The following is a 17,548-nucleotide window of genomic DNA, read 5'->3' as shown; positions in this document are numbered from 1 at the left end:
TTTCTACTTAAGATATGTGGGGGGAAAGCTGATGGGAGTATTTAGAAAGGAACCAGGATAGGATTCAGGGGATTTTGGTTTCTGAACCCAAAGTTACATTAACATGCTCCATGTCTTGGTCTGTTAAAGTATATTAATAGGTAATAGACCAAAAAAAAAAAAAAAAAAAAAAAGATTACAGGTGCTTTTCCAGTGCAGTGCTGGGGTTGACATTGTATTATGTGGGCCAGTCCACTAGAAGCAGAGGTAAACTTGCAGAATTTTGTCCTGTAGAGATGCAAATAATTTCTGCCCAAAGAAGAGATAATTCCAAAGGTTACTGTTAATGACCCTGTTGGACATCAGTCAGTTTTGTTTCTAGCCCAGAAAACTTTATCCTAATAGTGCTTATAAATACCTAACTTCTCAAATTCTCTTGGGACTGGTTTTAACATTTTACTGATTTTTTAAAAAAATCAACTGATAAGTTAAATACGATTTTTGACACATGTTAATTTTATATTTGTGCTAGAGTCATGATTTTATCCTTGTAAAATATATTATTTTTTGCTTTTTTGGGGGGAGGATTGGGTTTATTTATTTATTTCTGGGGTTACTGGGGCTTGAACCCAGGACCTCTTGCATGCCAAGCATACACTGTACTACTGAGCTATACCCTCCCTCCATGATTTTTATCTTTTTGAAAATTATACTTCAGGAATATTTATATAGAAAGCTCAAATCTACAGCCCTTTCTAGAATCTCTGCCTCTGCTTCCTCCAAGTGACACCACAATGGAAGTGGAAATTGGAACTGCCACCTGGCATCTCAGGCTCCTCCTACAGCACTCAGCAGGCAAAGAAGGGGGTTACTGTACTAGCTGGGGTGATCGAGCCTGACTATCAAGGGGAAATTGAGTTGCTGCTCTACAGTGGGAGTAAAGGGAAGTATGTAAAGATGTCTGTAATACAGGAGACCCCCCTCAAAACTTCATGACTTAGAAGGCCCATGTCTTCTGCTTAAAAAAGAGAGAAAGAAAAAGGTCCATGGAAAACTACAAAAACTCAATACAGGTAGAGCTGCTAATGTGTCAAGTAAAGATTCATAGAATTAGGGTTTTTCAGAACACACTTTGGAAAATCTGAATCTAGTGCAATTCCCAAAATGTGCTCGAGTTTTGACTGCAATTTTTATCTAACTGTCTAGTATTAGATTCCTTAGTTCTATCTCTAAGCCTCTCATGCAACATGCAATTAACTCCTTAATAAGTATTAACTATTCAATATTCATAACAAATACTATATTGATTTAACACCTAGTAAGTGCTGGGCACAGATCTAGACCTTAGGAGTACAACATTGAACCTGTGTTTCTACTTACTCACATGAAGCTGTCCTTCAAGTGTGTGTGTGTGTGTGTGTGTGTGTGTGTGTGTGTGTGTGTGTGTGTGTATGACAATAAACACATAAAAGCATCAATTGGAAGGTGACAAATGCTATGCAAAATATAAGGCAGGAACGGGAAACAGTATAAATGGTTGGAGGTACTAGTTTCTATAGGTTGGTTAGAGAAAGCTTCTCTGAGAAGGAGACGTTCAAGCAGAGTCCTGAATTAAATGAGTGAGTAAGCCCTGAACGTATTTAGAGCAGGGGCTGGCAAAGTACTGCCCATGGGCTAAGTCTGGCCTGTCACTTACTTTTGTAAATTAAGTTTTATTGGAACACAGCCACATTCATTGTTTACATATTGTTTTCATACCATAAGAACAGAGTTCAGTAGTTGCAGAAGAGACCATACCGTCTGCAAAGCCTAACCAGTTTACTATCTGGCCTTAAAAAGTTTGACAGCTCCTGGTCTAGGGAAAGAAGGTGCCAGGCAGAAGAAATAGCAAGTGCAAAGGCTCTGAGGTAGAAGTGTGGTTGGCATGTTTAAGTCCTGGGCAGTAAGCCTGGAGGGAGAGAAGTGGGGAGAGGGAGGTGGGAGAGGAGGTGCGGTCAAATCATGATGCCACAGTGAAGATTCTGGTTTATTCTCTAAGATGGGAGGCCATTGGTGGTTTAAAGCAGAGTGACATGATCTGATTTATGCCTTGAAAGGAACTTTCTCACTACTGTCTTCCTTTTATCTGTCCTCCCTTTCTCATTACCCCGACTCTAAATCTGTCTCCTTGGAATGCAGGGATAGCTTAAGAAATGATTATCCATTGAAGCTGATGAAGTCTTGGTTATTTCTAATCCTTGCATATGAAGGGTCTCCTGGCTCTTAATTCTATCCTTTTAGAGAACCTGGAGCTTCTGCTGAGGCTTCAGTCTGCATGAGGACTGACTGAGCTGTCCATTCCATGACCAGCCCTAGGTCCTTCAGGAAGAAGGCCAGTGTGGCACACTCTTCACAAGGAACATCCCCGAGCTTTGCTCTCCTCTTTGAAGATCCGTTCACCTATTGATGTATCATTTTTGCAAAGTAATAGTGTACTTTCTAAATGCTGGCTCATGGTCTAAAAACATCTAACACACACTACCCTCAGCTGGAGGGAAACCATGTTACTTGTTATTTTTAAAATGCATTTGCACCAAAGTAAGAATATTGCATCTTTTCTTACGTGGGGGCATGTGTGACAATGCAAAGGTCATTTTCCCTCCTTCAAAAGTGGAAATAAACACCTTCTAAATTGAACTCCGTTGGTAGTTTTTTCAACTCCAGGACATTTTGGGCCATTCAATAACACAAGGTATTTCCTCTCAATGAAGATGTTCTTACTGCTATACGCAGCATTTGAGCTATTTCTCTTAGGCATTTTCAATGGAAATATTCTATTGTCTGCTGTCCTTTACCAATTTATTTCCAATTTATTTTGTCATCCATGAGGGTGGGTCAGTAGTACCATGACATTTTGCTTTCCAGGTTTTTATTTTCCTAGACAATGTGGTTATAGTAAAAGGAGTTAGAAACAAATTATGCCAAATGTTCAGCCTCTGATATGATAAGTGATTTGGCTGAGGTGTCTAACTCATGGCGCTTCTGTTTATCTTTTGACCAAAGGATGGATATTGACTCCTTGTGATCTGGCTACTTTGGATGATGATTAGAGTTGAGTGCTGTTGTAGATGTCAAAACTTGTTGATATGTTGAAATATATCAAACTATATGAATATGAAGTCGTGGTGGTGTTTAGTTCTTCTACTTCATGATCTGTGAAGAGCATGCATTACTTGAATCATTCAATTTATACTTAAAAAAAGGAAAAAAAAATGAACCCCAATTGGTGAAAAGAAGAAAAAGTTGAAAGCAGAGTTTAAAAGATTAAAAAAGAGTATTTGGCATATACATGCATGACTTACATTTATTCCACAAATTGGCTTCGGGCTCAAACCAGGAGATGCAAAAATCCTAAAAAGTATTCTGAATAGTTTTTTTTTTCTTTTCTGAAGTGTGAATCATAAAATATGGAATTTGTGCTGTGTTTTGTTTAGAACCTACTTATTTGATATTAATGGAGTGAGCAAAATGTAAAATTATATTCACTTAATCTTTATGGAAAAATTGTTTTCAGAATTTGGCAGTTCTCTTTAGCGGCATAGATGGGAGGCTTAATGCTAATACTGTTTGGAAGGATTTTTTAAAAATCTCCAGTCAGTCTGGTCTGTAGCATCTGTTTTGGACCAAGGTGTTTGAGAATGCCATGAAGAGTCTTAAGCCTTAAATCATCTCAATCTGTTCTAAAAACCAAGTGGCAGTAATTGAAAAATGTTTAAAAGACAAATCCCCCAGTAATCCATTATCTGAAAAATGGTAGCAATGGTTGGTTACTGCATGTCATTGCTTGGTTGGGAAAAAACTTGTATAACTTTGTCAACAGGCACAGCACATCCTCTTTCACCAACTTGTCCCCAGTGATAGTAATAATATTCATTGAGCATTTGAGCTTTGGCAGGCAGTGCAGAGAACCCATGGAAACGTAAACACTTTCTTCCAGAAGATTCCCATCTAATGAAAACTGGTAGTAAGTTCTCTTCCTCGGAGCCATGATTTTACTCTTGAACTATTTTCTTTCACATACTATTGTGAGAAAAAAACATCCTAAATAAAATCCCCAATAACATTATAGGGAAATTATCTATTTTGCTAGACTATGTTGTACTCAAAATCTTTTCCCTGAGACTTTATTTTATTTATATGACCCAAATTCAAGAGATCTTTCCACTGAATGTGGACTAGAATTAGAGCAAAGTCAAGAACCCCTTTGGCCATCCAGGGTGCCTTTACCTACTTGAGTGCCTGGCAGATATGTTTAGAGGTGATTATTTTTCAATTTTTCTAACGTGAGGGCCACATCCCCCTGAAAATTATATGGTACACACTTTGATTAGACGTGTTCATTTAGCTTGGGATTTTCCCTCAAGGTACCTCCCCATCCCACCCTATGTAGCATCAGGGCTCTTCCTAGAACTCTTATGGCTCAGGCCCATCTTGGACATTTTAGCCTCAGTTGTACTATTTTTCAGTGGGAGAAAGAGAATTGAGACCAATCAAATACTTTGCCTCACTTGTCTGGAAAGGAGTAAGCAATAAGACAGAAACAATGGTTTGGCAGTGAGGCGGAAAGCATGACCTTAATCTTGCCAAGGCTAGGAATTATGTAACTTCTTGCCCAGTGTAGTGCTATTCATAATAATACTGCTACTTTTTTATTATTATCTGTTAGTTATTGAGAATTTACTGTGTGTTAGACACTGAACTAATAGCTTTGCTTGCATTTTTCTCAGTTCATCCTCTTAAAACCCTATGAAATAGGAGCCAATCAGAAAAGTCAGGTAACTTATCCAAGATAATACTCTTGATAGGAGGCCGAGCTAGTCTTCCTGTCTCCAAAGCTCATGCCTTTAGCCCTTCTGTGATATTCCTCTCTATGGAAATGATTCAATATTTGGCTAGGTTTAAAAGACCATTCATCAACTTATGAATCCACATCTTCCTGAAAATTTTACCATGGATATCTTTGGTTAAGGGAAATCTGCAAGGGCCAAGATGAATTACCTTTATTTCACTGGGATTCTCAGAATTTTTTTTTTCATTATGGAACTCCATTCCTGACAAAATCAAAATGGGTAGGTGGACAGGTTGGTCTTTTAAATTTCTTTTCACTTTGGTATTTTGTGATTCCTCAGTGCTCTTGGAAGTTTTCCACATCTCGTATGAAGTCCCTAGTATTAGATTCTGCTCGCAGTGACTACTAACACTTCCATGTCTCCATTTCCCTATTTCTACTGTGAGAACAACGTATTTTTTTCTTTCTTTATGGGGATTCCGTAAACTACTGTTACAGTACAATGAAAGTATAATAGCTATATAATTGCTTCGAGTTTATGAGGAAGACCAGAGACAACAATCCAAGTTACCATTGACATTTAAATTATTTACATCCTAGTGCAAAAATGGGAAGACTCTTAGAGAACTTCTGTGGCACACTTAGCTTTATTGAAATTGAACAAATATTTTGATAACCCCTTTTACAGCACATGTAAAATTTAATTTTTTCAGTATATTTTTACAGGTTGTCTTTAATCTGAGTAAGCAAAAATACGTCTTTTTTTTTTTTTTTTCTTACTTAAAACATGTAGCCAGGATTCAAACCACGTAGCTCTGGTACCAAAAAGGCAACGGGTTATGAAAATCACAGTACAATTTTAAAATTCTTTAAGTTAGTTAAGGATATTTAAAACAATGTTCACTTGTATTGACAGTAGAAATCATGAGTCAGTTGACATTAGGACTAATAGTTACACCTACAATGAGAGCAGAAATGGGAAGGTCAGGCTAATATGAGCTACGTCGTTCAGGACACATCACCTCCATAAATACTGTGGCTGAGAGGCTGCAGTGGCTAAGTCACACTTGAGCACTTAATTGCATGTAAATATAGTCAAAGCAAAAAAAAAAAAAGTAGTGCACTAACTTGGATCTAAAAGAAAATGGGCATTTCTTTTTAAGAGAGTATACCATCAAATCAATTTCACAACACACAATTCAAATCCCAAAATTACATCTAGGAAAGAAAAATAATATTAAAATGCACACCTACACAGACATTAAAGTAGAAATCTCTTCTTTGTGAGTGGTTTTTATTTTTGTTGTTGTTTTCTCGATAAGTAGAAATTATTGATGACCCACAAAAGGTAATTACAGACATTGTAAAGAACGTAGCTTGGGAGGCTTGTTTTAAAAACGAGGCAGCATTTTCCTGAAAAAGTTTGGTCCTCAACTCACGATAGGCTAGTCACTATGGTCAGATGGTAAGCATTTTCCTTTTGTGTGTGTGTGTGCATACATGCACGCGTGTGTTTGTTTTAAGCTAACTTTTCAGTACCCGAATTAGTCAAAACCAAACCAAACCAAAAGACAAATAGCCCTCAAGTACTTGACCTTGCTTAGCATGTCTAATTAATGCATCATCTGAAAGAACAGTGCTAAAGACTATGAAGGGAATTATGCTCACGTGATTCTGCGACACCTTAATTTTGTGCAAACATTTTCCTTCATTGCCCGGATAACTTATCTTTAGGTGCTATTCACGTAGGTGCCAGGAAACCCGCCCCCATGATCCTCCCTCCCCCCTCCCCGAGGCGTCTCCTCTGTCAAAGTGATATAAAGACAATTTCACTGTGTATTTACAAGCGCAAGAGTTAGGCAAGAAGTCCGAGGGTCTGAAGGGCACATCTATTTCTTGTGGACATCTTCATGCCGAATTATCTTGTATGTGATCCAGTAAAAGATGTTGAAAATGAGGAAGGCCAATGGGAAGGCAGCTCGAGATATCGTGTCAATCCTTTTTGCCCGGTCCACAAACTTCTTCTTGATGGCATCTGCATCTTTGGGGGGTTGTGGGAGCTGGTTGGCAGGTGTGGCCTTGACAGCTGTTCCATCTTTCACTTGGAGGCAGTGACCCATCCCATAACCGCTGAAATTAAAACGACTTTCACGAGTAACATCTTCTTCCTGGAAGAATAAAGACAGAGGAAGCACAGATTGGTTGTCAGTCAAATCAGATGAAAGATGCTTAAAATTCTTCAGAAGGAAAAAGATAAATCACAGTTAACTGGTAGTGTGGGAAGCTTTTGAAACTGGGAGTTCTCTTTCAAGTTCAACTCAATTGCTCTTAGAACAGCTACAGTTCATTAACTTTTTAGGCTGAGAAATTAAAGGTAAGAATAATGACTCTGGTCATTTTAATTAATTAACAACCAGAAACACTTCATTGTATTCAGCACTCACTTTCCCAAAATCTAGTTTATTCATCCACAGCTTTGAATGGACTGTTTTAAAGCCAACTCTCCAAATCCCAACGTTATACTCTAAATCTTTGAAGAGGACCATGCGCTCATTCACTCACTGACTCATTAATTCATTTACCCATTCATTCATTCAACAAAGCATTTACTGAATCCCTGCTATGTACCTGGCCCTGAGCTAGAAACTTATAGTATTGTGGCCCATTCATAGGCCAGTTTTTTCCATTAATGTTGGCTTTAATGTTAATAATTGATCTCAGATTAACCCCTTAAATGGATACCTTTTTCCCCGCTAGCCCTCTAGTTCATCCCAGTTATACAGCAGAAATAAAATATTCATTGTTTGGTGTTGAATATTTCTACTATGGCTAATTTTTCAGTGTCAGTTTTTACCTTTCTTCTTTGGTGGGTTATTCATCTCTGCCATATTTAAACGTGTCATTTTAGCTGATGTCAGTGGTATTTTGTGTTGATTATTTCTACATGAATTAGATCAAAGACTGAAAAACTATAACCTTATGGTAAGAGAAAATACCGCCAGTAGAAACAAATGTGTGGAAATGGGGTGTGCGTTTGGGTCAAAATGAAGAGGTTGAAAAGGTAGGATTGAAATGACCCCCTTAAGAAAAATTTAGTTCTCAATAGCCAGCAATTGAATCTTCTGCTGCTGCAACTAGGTTACTGCTCTCCACAATACTATGCCACCCCTTTGAGTCACCAAAGGCACTGTACTCTTTCTCTTGCCCGAGAATAATATTATATTAATTAATTTGGTTATATTTTCCAAGGGACAATAAATTTGGTATTAATTTTATTTCATCAGTGTTTATTGTACCTCATTTGTGCCTTCACACATATAAAAGATATACTGAATAAAGGACTTTTAACATACTATTAACGAGAGAGAGGCCAACTGTAATCCAAATGGTATATAGCAAGGACACATTGCTGTCAGGAAAATCAGGCCAAACAAAGCTCTTCTAATAAAGTAACTGTGAAAATACTCCTTTATAAAACCATCTTCCCAGTGCTTTTATTCACATGGGATTGTCCTCCACAAGTTGGTTCAGGATGCTCTGTTGAGTATTGAGTCTATGGCAAGCATTTTGCTAGGTGCTGAGAGACAGCTGAAGTTGGACAAGAGCCCTACCTCCGTGGAGCTTTCAGAACCCAGTGGGTGTGGCCAACCTAAAGGCATTGTCATATAAGGAAGCTGGCGTTAGAGTACTTCCATGTACTAGCTTTATAAGCCCAATAATGACGACTTCAACTGGACTCTGATTCAAATATTACATCTATTTTCTTTGTCCTAAAATGTGAATGATATATTTTATGGGTGCAAAAGTTTCAGCTAAGTGAAATTTTTGAAAATGTGGAATAAACAGATATATTAATCATTACAGTGCCATTGGGAGACTTATTCCATACTTAGCAAGAAAGGAAGCCCAGAGGTCACTAGAAGGGGATGTGATAGTCACATGAGTTATAAGCAATCTTAGACTTTCTACCTATTACTAACTGGTAATTTGATCTTCACCAATGTGTGAGAAAAGTGGCAATGGTGCCAATTGGTTTAGTAGAGAAAGACCTAGACTAGAAATTTGACTATTTGGGTTCTAGGCCTGGCTCCAAGTATAATAAGCTGTGTTGATTGTATAGACAAACAAGATGTGTATTCTTTCAAGGGCTCGGAGACCTCATGTCAAATGTTGAGGCTGGACTAGATCTGTGGGCCTCAGCTTTGGCTGCTCAGTAACTTTCACAAGTGTATGTATGCCTGCCTCCTCCAGCCCCTTCCAGATCAACTGAATCTGAATCACTGGGAATGAAAACTGAGAATCCATATTTTTAAAAAAATCAGGTGACTCTAATGCAAAAGGTTGCAAATCAGTGGCCCAGATCAGCTCTAATATTCAGCTCTAAAATGCTGAACCTATGCTAATTATTAAATCTAAGATTACTTTTCAAGTGGAAACAATCACTCAAAATACATTTCCCCTTACCTGCCTCAATTTACTGTGCTGTATTTCCTTCCATATCTATAGAATCTTACAAATTGCTGTCCACACTTCTATAAACATTTAGAAAATCGTGATTAAGTATATAGTTGACTGCCTGAGTGAGAGAAGATTCTTTTAAGATTCCTGAGCTTCTAAAGTAATAGAAGAAGTGGTTAGCTAGTAACCTGTTTTTAGCACGTAAAACAAAAGGAAACCTAAATACACACGTCCATGTTTCTCTCCAGACTGACTCATTCATTTAATTTCTGAAGTCTTTCTTCACATACTATGATTGGACAGCTGATGAGATGAACTCATTCAGTTAACTAGCAGAACTAGAATAGAACGATGCCAAGTTAGGTTATTATGATGTCATAGTTGCTGTGCAAACTGTGGGTGCTTAATAAATGTTTGTTGAATAATGAGCAAAAAGAATTTTAAGAGTTTTCTCTGTCCTTGAAAATACTTCCCTCATTCATTCAACAGTATTTCAAATTATGCTTCTGAGCATAGCTCTGCCTAATTAAATCAATTCTTCAACATTCTCTACCACAAAAATAAATGTCATACGTAGAAATTATCCATTTAATTTTTCATGCGCAGGAGATATGAGTGTTAGTTTAAGGGTCTTCTTATTTACCATTATGACTCATTCAATGCATTTTAAATATGGAACCTTGAATTACCCACGTCAAAGTGTATGGTTTTGATTCAGAAAACATAATTGCAACCAATTTGAAATTTTGTGTTATAATGAGTGACTAATTGCCTTTATAGCAGGTTCAGAATAAAATGTTATGGTAATATGGCAAGATTCCTACATGAGGGCAAAATGGAGATGAGCCTGAGTCATGGATAAACTGAAGCTAAAATAAAGAGCAATTTGTAGGCACAGCTTAGTTGATTGTGTTCACAGGGAGAGTCAGGTTGATCCTCTCAGTGAGGAAAGAATTTTAGGCATATAGTTCTCCATTTCTTCTGATTAGTTACAAAACCAATTGCTTAATTATTGCTGCTGACCCGCCATCTTCAGTAACTTTGAGCTGTAAGTACGTCTAGCTCACTGTTTCGTGATTCAGTGACTAAATCCCCACAGAAAGTGAATCCTACAGTCACAGTTTCAATACATGCAATTTTCTGTACTCCACTTGGATAAAATCTCCTTAAATCCTGTCTGCTATATGAAGCGCTGCCGTGGCACCGTGCCATTCATTTGAGACCTAACATCTTATTTTATTTGTCTTACCCGTCAGTTTGACTTATTGTAAAATTTACTAATTCCTGTGTTTGGGATAACTGTTGTCTAGATGTGAAATTGAACTGAAAGCTCACAAGAATTACATTCTACTGAAATATTTGTTATAAGCAAATAACTTCAGTCAAATTAAAGAATATGGTATTTATAAAATGAAAGATTTTAGTGAGACCCGTATTTCCAGTTTTTCTTTTATGTCCTAGAAAGGAGGAAATAAAAGGACTCCTGGAAACTGAGGTAGGGGAAAACTCTTTCCATCCCATTTCTGATCCCGTTTCTCTGATTGAATCTTTGCCCTTCTGTTGGAATAGGAAGTGGCTCTGTTGGAACTGAAGGTTGTAGGGAACGTCAGTCAATACAAGGACATAATGGAGTCCTCAGCCCTCCTTAGGAAACAGTGTGAGTCCAGACACGAGCAGGTTTTTACCAAAAAAGTCCCCTGAGCAAATGAAGGCTGGATGGTGCTTAATCGAAGGCCTGCCGATTTCTATCACCTAGACTTGGGGAAGAGGGATGGCCTTGAGAAATTCTTAATTCTTGTGGCCTCAATTTCCTCCTCTGTATCACAGGGACTCGGGAGTAGATATGAATAATAAACATTGATCATTTATTGATTATGGCTATATACCATGCACTTAAAACCACAGTCAGTCCTATCACCAAACCGTCCCTGCAAATCACATGCTTTCAGAGGAAACTGAGACTCAGAGAAGTTCTGTGGCTTCCTGAAGTTACATTGCTAATAAATGTTGAAGCTGAAATTCAAATCAGTGCTGTCTAATCCCCAAACTGTCTGATTCCTAAGACTCTGGAAGTCTTTGGTTTTAATGAATTTGTCCCTTTCAAACTCTAAATGGCTTCCATTCAAGATTATGGATGAAGGGGGATGGATATAGTTCAGTGCTAGAGTCCGTGCTTAGCATGTGCAAGGTCCTGGGTTCAATCTCTAGTACCTTTATTAAAAAAAAAAAAAAGATTATGGATGAAAAATCTGACTGAACTTTGTAGGACAAATTTGAAATAAAGTAAATCAAATATAACCCCTTGTTGCTTAAAGACATGTGGTGAAATGAATTAAAATTGTCACAGTATCATTTGGGGGCAGACAGTGAATAGCATTTTTTCCAAAAGAAAACTGTATCAATGGATCATTTCTTTTTCAATGCAGGATATCATTATGATTGATTTTTTAATTGAAGTATAGGCGGTTTACAATGTTGTGTTAATTTCTGGTTTACAACATAGTGATTCAGCTATACATATACATATAAATATATTCCTTTTCATATTCTTTTTCATCATAGACTATTATAAGGTATTGAATATAGTTCCCTGTGCTATACAGTAGGGACCTTATTTATCTCTTTTATATGTAGTAGTATGTATCTGCTATTCTCAAACTCCCAATTTATCCCTCCACCCCATGATTGATTTTTGAAGAAGGAACTTGCCATTTATGTATCCATATTTCCAACAAATAATTCTTTGAGCATGTATTATGTGCCAGGTATGTGGTGAGGATACAGCACTAAACAAGGAGATGAAATCCCTTCTTTTTTGGAGTCTGTATTCTAATGGGGAAAGAGTAACAAGTAGAGAAATCAGGTGCACACACACAGACACCCAAACTCATCCTTAAACATATATACACATATATACACGCAAGACACTCCCACACTTTTGCACATACATGGACACACACACATAGATCATGATGGATTCTTTGAAGAAAAACACTCAAGGTAGGAGACTTGAGAGATGAGTGGCAGATAAATGGATGTTTTAAGTTGAGTGCTCGGAAGAGGCCTGAGGAGATGCCTGGCACTTTGCCATTTGCCGGGGATCCAGTGGCGAGCAAAACAGGATCCAACTCTTGCATACAGGTAGTTCCCAACCATGAGGTGAAGACAAACACGCATAAAAGAATCACATGACTAGATAATTACTAACTATGCCAAGGGCTCTGAAGGAAAATTATAGGATGCCATGAGAACTTATTAATGGGGGTTCTGGTCAACTCCGGCAGATAGGCGAAGCTTTTCCCTGAGGAAGTGATATTTCATTAGAGATCTGAAAAATGAGAGGCATTAAAGAGGGGAAGGCAGAATTGGGAGATGTCTGAGATGGGAAGGTTTGCTGCAATGGAGAGATGGTAGGACGGCTCCTGGAATGCAGGGAGAGAGTAGGGTGAGACAAAGTTTCCGAAGTGACCAGGGGCTAGATCACACAGGGCCTTGCAAACCATGCTGCCCGTTTGGAGCTTTATTTTAAGAACCAAGGGAGCAAAAGATGAGTAAGACCTTGGGTTTTGGAGGAGGGGCATGGAGGACTAAATAGAGAATAATATGAGAGAGATTGTTAAGATGTGTGCAAAGGTTTACTGGAGCTCAGATGAGCCTGAGCCCTTGAGAGTTGGTGAGGGTATCAATGGTAATACTGCTGAGATATACAAGGCAGTGTGCAAATCATCTAGGATTCCCTTAATCTGAAAAAGACTCTATGGCTACCTATTGGTTTTTAGAATTCATTTCCAACTTTCTTATTATTATTTAAATTTTTTTGCTTCCCAATCTTGTTAAATAGGTAGACAGGGATTATGATAGCTGATTTCCACTACTGTCTCCACTCACCAAAGCGTAAGCTCACGGGAGTGTGCCCAAGTCATGTCTGTAGCCCTATTCCCTCCTATAATGCTGGGCCCATGCATCCAAAACTGTGCTTGAAATGATCCTCTTGATTCTGAGAAAGGTCTCGGAAAGGACGTTCTCCTGGGGGGAAAGGAGGGGACAGCGATTGTCTCCCAGCTGATCTCCCTTTCTTTGCCAATTGTAGTCCTTTCTGTGGCCCCTGGATCAGTTTTGCCCAAAAAACTTCCATCCTATCCCTTTTGCAACAGACTCAATAGCCTTGACATTGTAGAGGAGCAGAGGAAACGCTGGGATAGAATCTGAAAGGCTTGGATTAGATTCTCATCTTTACTACCTCCTACATTTGTGAGTTTAGGACAGCTCCTCAACTTTTTTGCTCTTCCATTTCCTCTTTAAAATGAAGAGATTAGCCATTGGGCCATTTTCTGAGTTTGAGTATAGGACTAAATGCTGGCCTTGAGACTAATCTCTAGCTGGTTGATAGGTTTAAGACTTTCTTCCCAACCATAGACTAGACAGTATGCAAATAAGGGTCTTAATGCCTTCTTCCTCCCCCTGCTCTGATACCTTCTGCTAGGGTTGGCTTTGTCGGCATGCAGACTGTGCAGCCATACAGTGCCCAGTGCTTAGAAGGGTCCTATACTTGGTTTAATGCTTTGCTGTAGCCATCTTGAAATTCATAATGAGTTTTGAACAAGCGCCCCTACGTTTTCATTTTGCCCTGAGTCCCCAAAATTTTGAAGCCAGCCCTGCTTTCTGCTTTAGTGAAACTGAGGGAATGCCATTGACGCATTGCCTCCATTACTGGCTTAATACTTTTCAACAGCTTCTCATCTCCTTAATGACAACTGCCAAATTACTTTGTGTGACATTCAAGGACCCCTATGTCCTGCCTTATACCTACTTCTCTCACAGGGTTTCATGGTCTTTGGCTTTAGTCAGTTGCTTCCCTTTGCATAGAATACCACTCTCTTCTCTTCACCCAGTGAGTTCCTGCATGTCCTTCAAGCCTCCACTCTTGTCATCATCCCATTCAGGATGCCTTTTTTTGACCCCTGAGCCTGGGCCATGGCTCCTGTAGCACCTGGTTACATGCCTCCATGATGGAACCTGCTGCATCATACTTTAAAATCAGCTGTTTACCTGTCGGCCTCTCTTACGTAACCTTCAAGCACAAGGACCCAGTTTGCATGTATTGATAGCCGCGGTACCCAGAACAATACTTGGCTAAAGCTCACTATGTTGAATCCTATATATAAGGTAAATGCTTCTTAAATTAAAACAGGCATTTCATAATATGAAAAATGCTTCCTTGCATCTGTATTGTGTGGTTTGTTTTTGCATGTTGAATTTCTATAAAATCAGGGCAAGCCTAAACTCAACAATGCCACTCGAGAAGTGAGGTATTTTTGATCTACATTTGAAACACTGTCCATTTTTTCAGCTCAGTGATAAGCTAGTGAGCAGCCCAGATAGTGTGAAAATATGTAAAATTAGATCTATCTTATTAACAATCTTAGCAAAAAAATGCATATGTATTTGCAAAGAAAATAAATGGAAAAGACAAACATTCCAGAATGCAGAGAATTTTTTCCATTTGTGCATCTATTTGCAAATCAAAATAATAAAGCTAGGTAAATGAAAAGCCAGTATGTATTATATATATGCAAACATTTCGCCAAATAAATGGACCTTATCAGTTGTTACCCATAGCAAAAACTAAGGAGTATTTGTAAAACATTAAGGGTATTTGAATTCAGATGCCCTCCATTTGGGTTTGGTGAAGAGAGTTAAATTCCTATAAATCCGTGGTCATCACCAAGCATGAGTTTTAAGTCTTGAAATTTTAATTAATGGAACATTTTTCTTCACAAATCTCTTAAAACCAATTAATACCTGCCCTGTGGTGCTCTGCACCATTTAGCTATCTTTACACAAACTCGCTTTCATTGCCTCAGTCACACATGTTATTTTCACAAGCTTCTGTATAAAAAGAAAAGCCAGCAGGGTTTCTTATTCAGGATAAAGCTCACCTGCAATAACAGGGGGGAATACGTGGACAAGCGAGGGCAGACAACTCAGCTGTGGTCTGAGCTGGGATCCCAGAACTGGGGTTGCTGCAGCCTGCAGGTGCCTTGCAGGGGTTGGGGCGTCGGGTGTTGAGCTGGGCTAAGACTCCTGATTATATACGAAAGCCCATCTTTCTTTCTTCTTCCGGTGGTGGGTCTTTCTTGAGCTCAGAGTTGCTTAACTATAGTACTGCTGATACTGGGGGCCAGGGAATTATTTTTGTTGTACGTAACTGCGTTGTGTATCTTAGGACATTTAGCAGCCTCCCTGACCTCTACCCACTAGAAGCCAGTAGCCTCCCTCCTCCACAGATGTGACAATGAAAAATGTCTGCAGACATTTCCACATGTCTATTGTGGGGCAAAATCGCCCCTTCTTAAGAAGCCCTGCTTAGCCGCTCACCCACGTACACATGAGGAGACTGTGCTTTCCAGCCTCCCCTGCATCTCTGTGGGGCCATGCCACACATCTAGTGCCGGGAAGTCCAACCAGCTCAGTCTCCAAGCCAGAATCTAGTCACTTCCTACCACCCACTACGTGCCATGCTGGTCTGAGCGACCCGACGGTGGCTCAGCAGAATCATTCCCACCAGAATTCTAGTGATAGCGTTCTACCTGGTGCCCCAGCTTCTAGATCCTCCCTGCCGGCAATAACGTCTCTTCTCAGTACAGCAGCTGGAAGGATCCTGTTACAGTTAGAGTCAGGTCAGATCAAAACCCCAGTGGCTGTCACCTCAGTGAGAGACACGTGCCTGTAATGTCGCCTCCACCTCTCAGATCTCAACTCTTGCTCTTCCTCCTCTAGCCCAGGTGTCAGCAAACTTTTCCTGTGAAGGGCCAGAGGGTAAATATCTTAGACTTCCTGGGCCACGTTGAAGTGTTGGTCCTTTAAATGTATATTTTGAATCTGCTATTTTCTAAAGTGAAATATACACTTCATTCTATTTTGTACCACGCTTCACCTATAGCACCATATTTTTAATGGATGGGAAGTAATTATTTTAAAATAATTGTTTGACTTTGGGTTCAAAATCTGTAGAGCAGAAATGTTTTCACTTAATGTCAGCCAAAGTCCTAGAGGGTAGTTTTGAAATCAGCGACATGGTTGTGAGGGTTCCATTCCTCAAGAGGGGAGCCATGCCTGGCACGTGGAAATTCTTTCTTAGTAGTCTCTGTCAATTCTGGTTGGGCTAGAATGCTCAGAAGACACACTAAATTCTAAGAAGCACGAAGGTGAACATCTTCCATCTGGAGTGTGAGCTGTTTGATTATTAACATAGTTTGCCATCTGTTCAGGGTGCAGACAAAGTGAATGTTGAGACTGTCTCCACAGCACAAACCGGAGGGGACAGGTGATCAGAGGATGAGTCTACTGCCGGACTGAAAGCAATGCCAATAGCAGCAACAGCAAATCATATTAAGCATTTACTTGCTTTAAAAAAAAAAAGATTCTTCCTTTTTCTGGGAAGGGGGGAGGTAATTGGGGTTATTTATTTATTTAATTTTTTTTTTAACAGACGTACTGGGGATTGAACCCAAGACCTTGTGCATGCTAAGCCTGTGCTCTACCACTGAGCTACACCCTCCCTCCTCTTGCTTTCTAACTTGGATGACTGTGACTGCCAAATGCCTCAGACCATTTTTCATGCTTTGATCTTTATATATAACATACACACCTGGTGTCAAGAAGTGGTTATTGTGTGAGGTTATCTGTTGTTTACCTGGCGCAGTCACTCCTGAAGTGTCTGCCTAAGGCTGAGAAGAACTACGTTTCCCAGAATCCCCTCCTTGATTGGTTCCCAGTAAGGGGTGGCCAGTGAGAGGAATTTGGGAGATTTGGAAGGTAGAAGGGAAGAAGAGGCCGTTATTTTGCGGGAGTCTGTGAGGGTCAGATGAGGCTGCTTTGTTAGACACAGTGGGATTCCAGACCTTTCTGTGGGCTCCCATTTTATGATCCCACTTTTGAGGCTGGATATTGTAGCTTCTCAGATTTCCCTGTGAACACCTGCTTTTCCTCCAGAGCTTCAGCTTAAAGTTTTCTTCTGACTAAAGCCTTCCAGACCGTTATTCCCCAGTTACTCTTGTATTCATAAAAACCATAATTCCTATAATAAACCCCTTATCCTAGTAGTATGTGTAGTCTCTCTCTGTTCCTGACTAAACCCAGCGTGATACAAGTGTACAGGTACTCCAGACTTAGAAGTACAAAACACCATTTTAATGCAAGTTACTAATGGCTTTCTTTAACTAAGATTTATTGAGCATCATAATGCACCAAGCATTGGAAAGAAATAAGGGTAAAAAAGAC

The 17,548-nt window shown here is 39.3% G+C and overlaps 1 protein-coding gene across 3 annotated transcripts in view; it reads right to left on the bottom strand.

The window, feature by feature from the left end:
- Positions 1–6,696: 6,696 nt before the first annotated feature.
- The window catches only part of GLRA2 (glycine receptor alpha 2), a 172,554-nt gene continuing 161,702 nt past the window's right edge, over positions 6,697–17,548 (bottom strand). For all 3 annotated transcript variants that reach the window (XM_074359731.1, XM_074359732.1, XM_074359733.1), the window contains exon 9: positions 6,697–6,975. In XM_074359731.1, the coding sequence (XP_074215832.1) occupies positions 6,697–6,975 (279 nt within the window). The remainder of the gene's footprint in view (positions 6,976–17,548) is intronic.

The sequence above is a fragment of the Camelus bactrianus genome, chromosome X (assembly GCF_048773025.1).
Source record: "Camelus bactrianus isolate YW-2024 breed Bactrian camel chromosome X, ASM4877302v1, whole genome shotgun sequence".
NCBI lineage: Eukaryota > Metazoa > Chordata > Mammalia > Artiodactyla > Camelidae > Camelus > Camelus bactrianus.
This window is presented reverse-complemented; position numbering and strand designations above follow the sequence as displayed.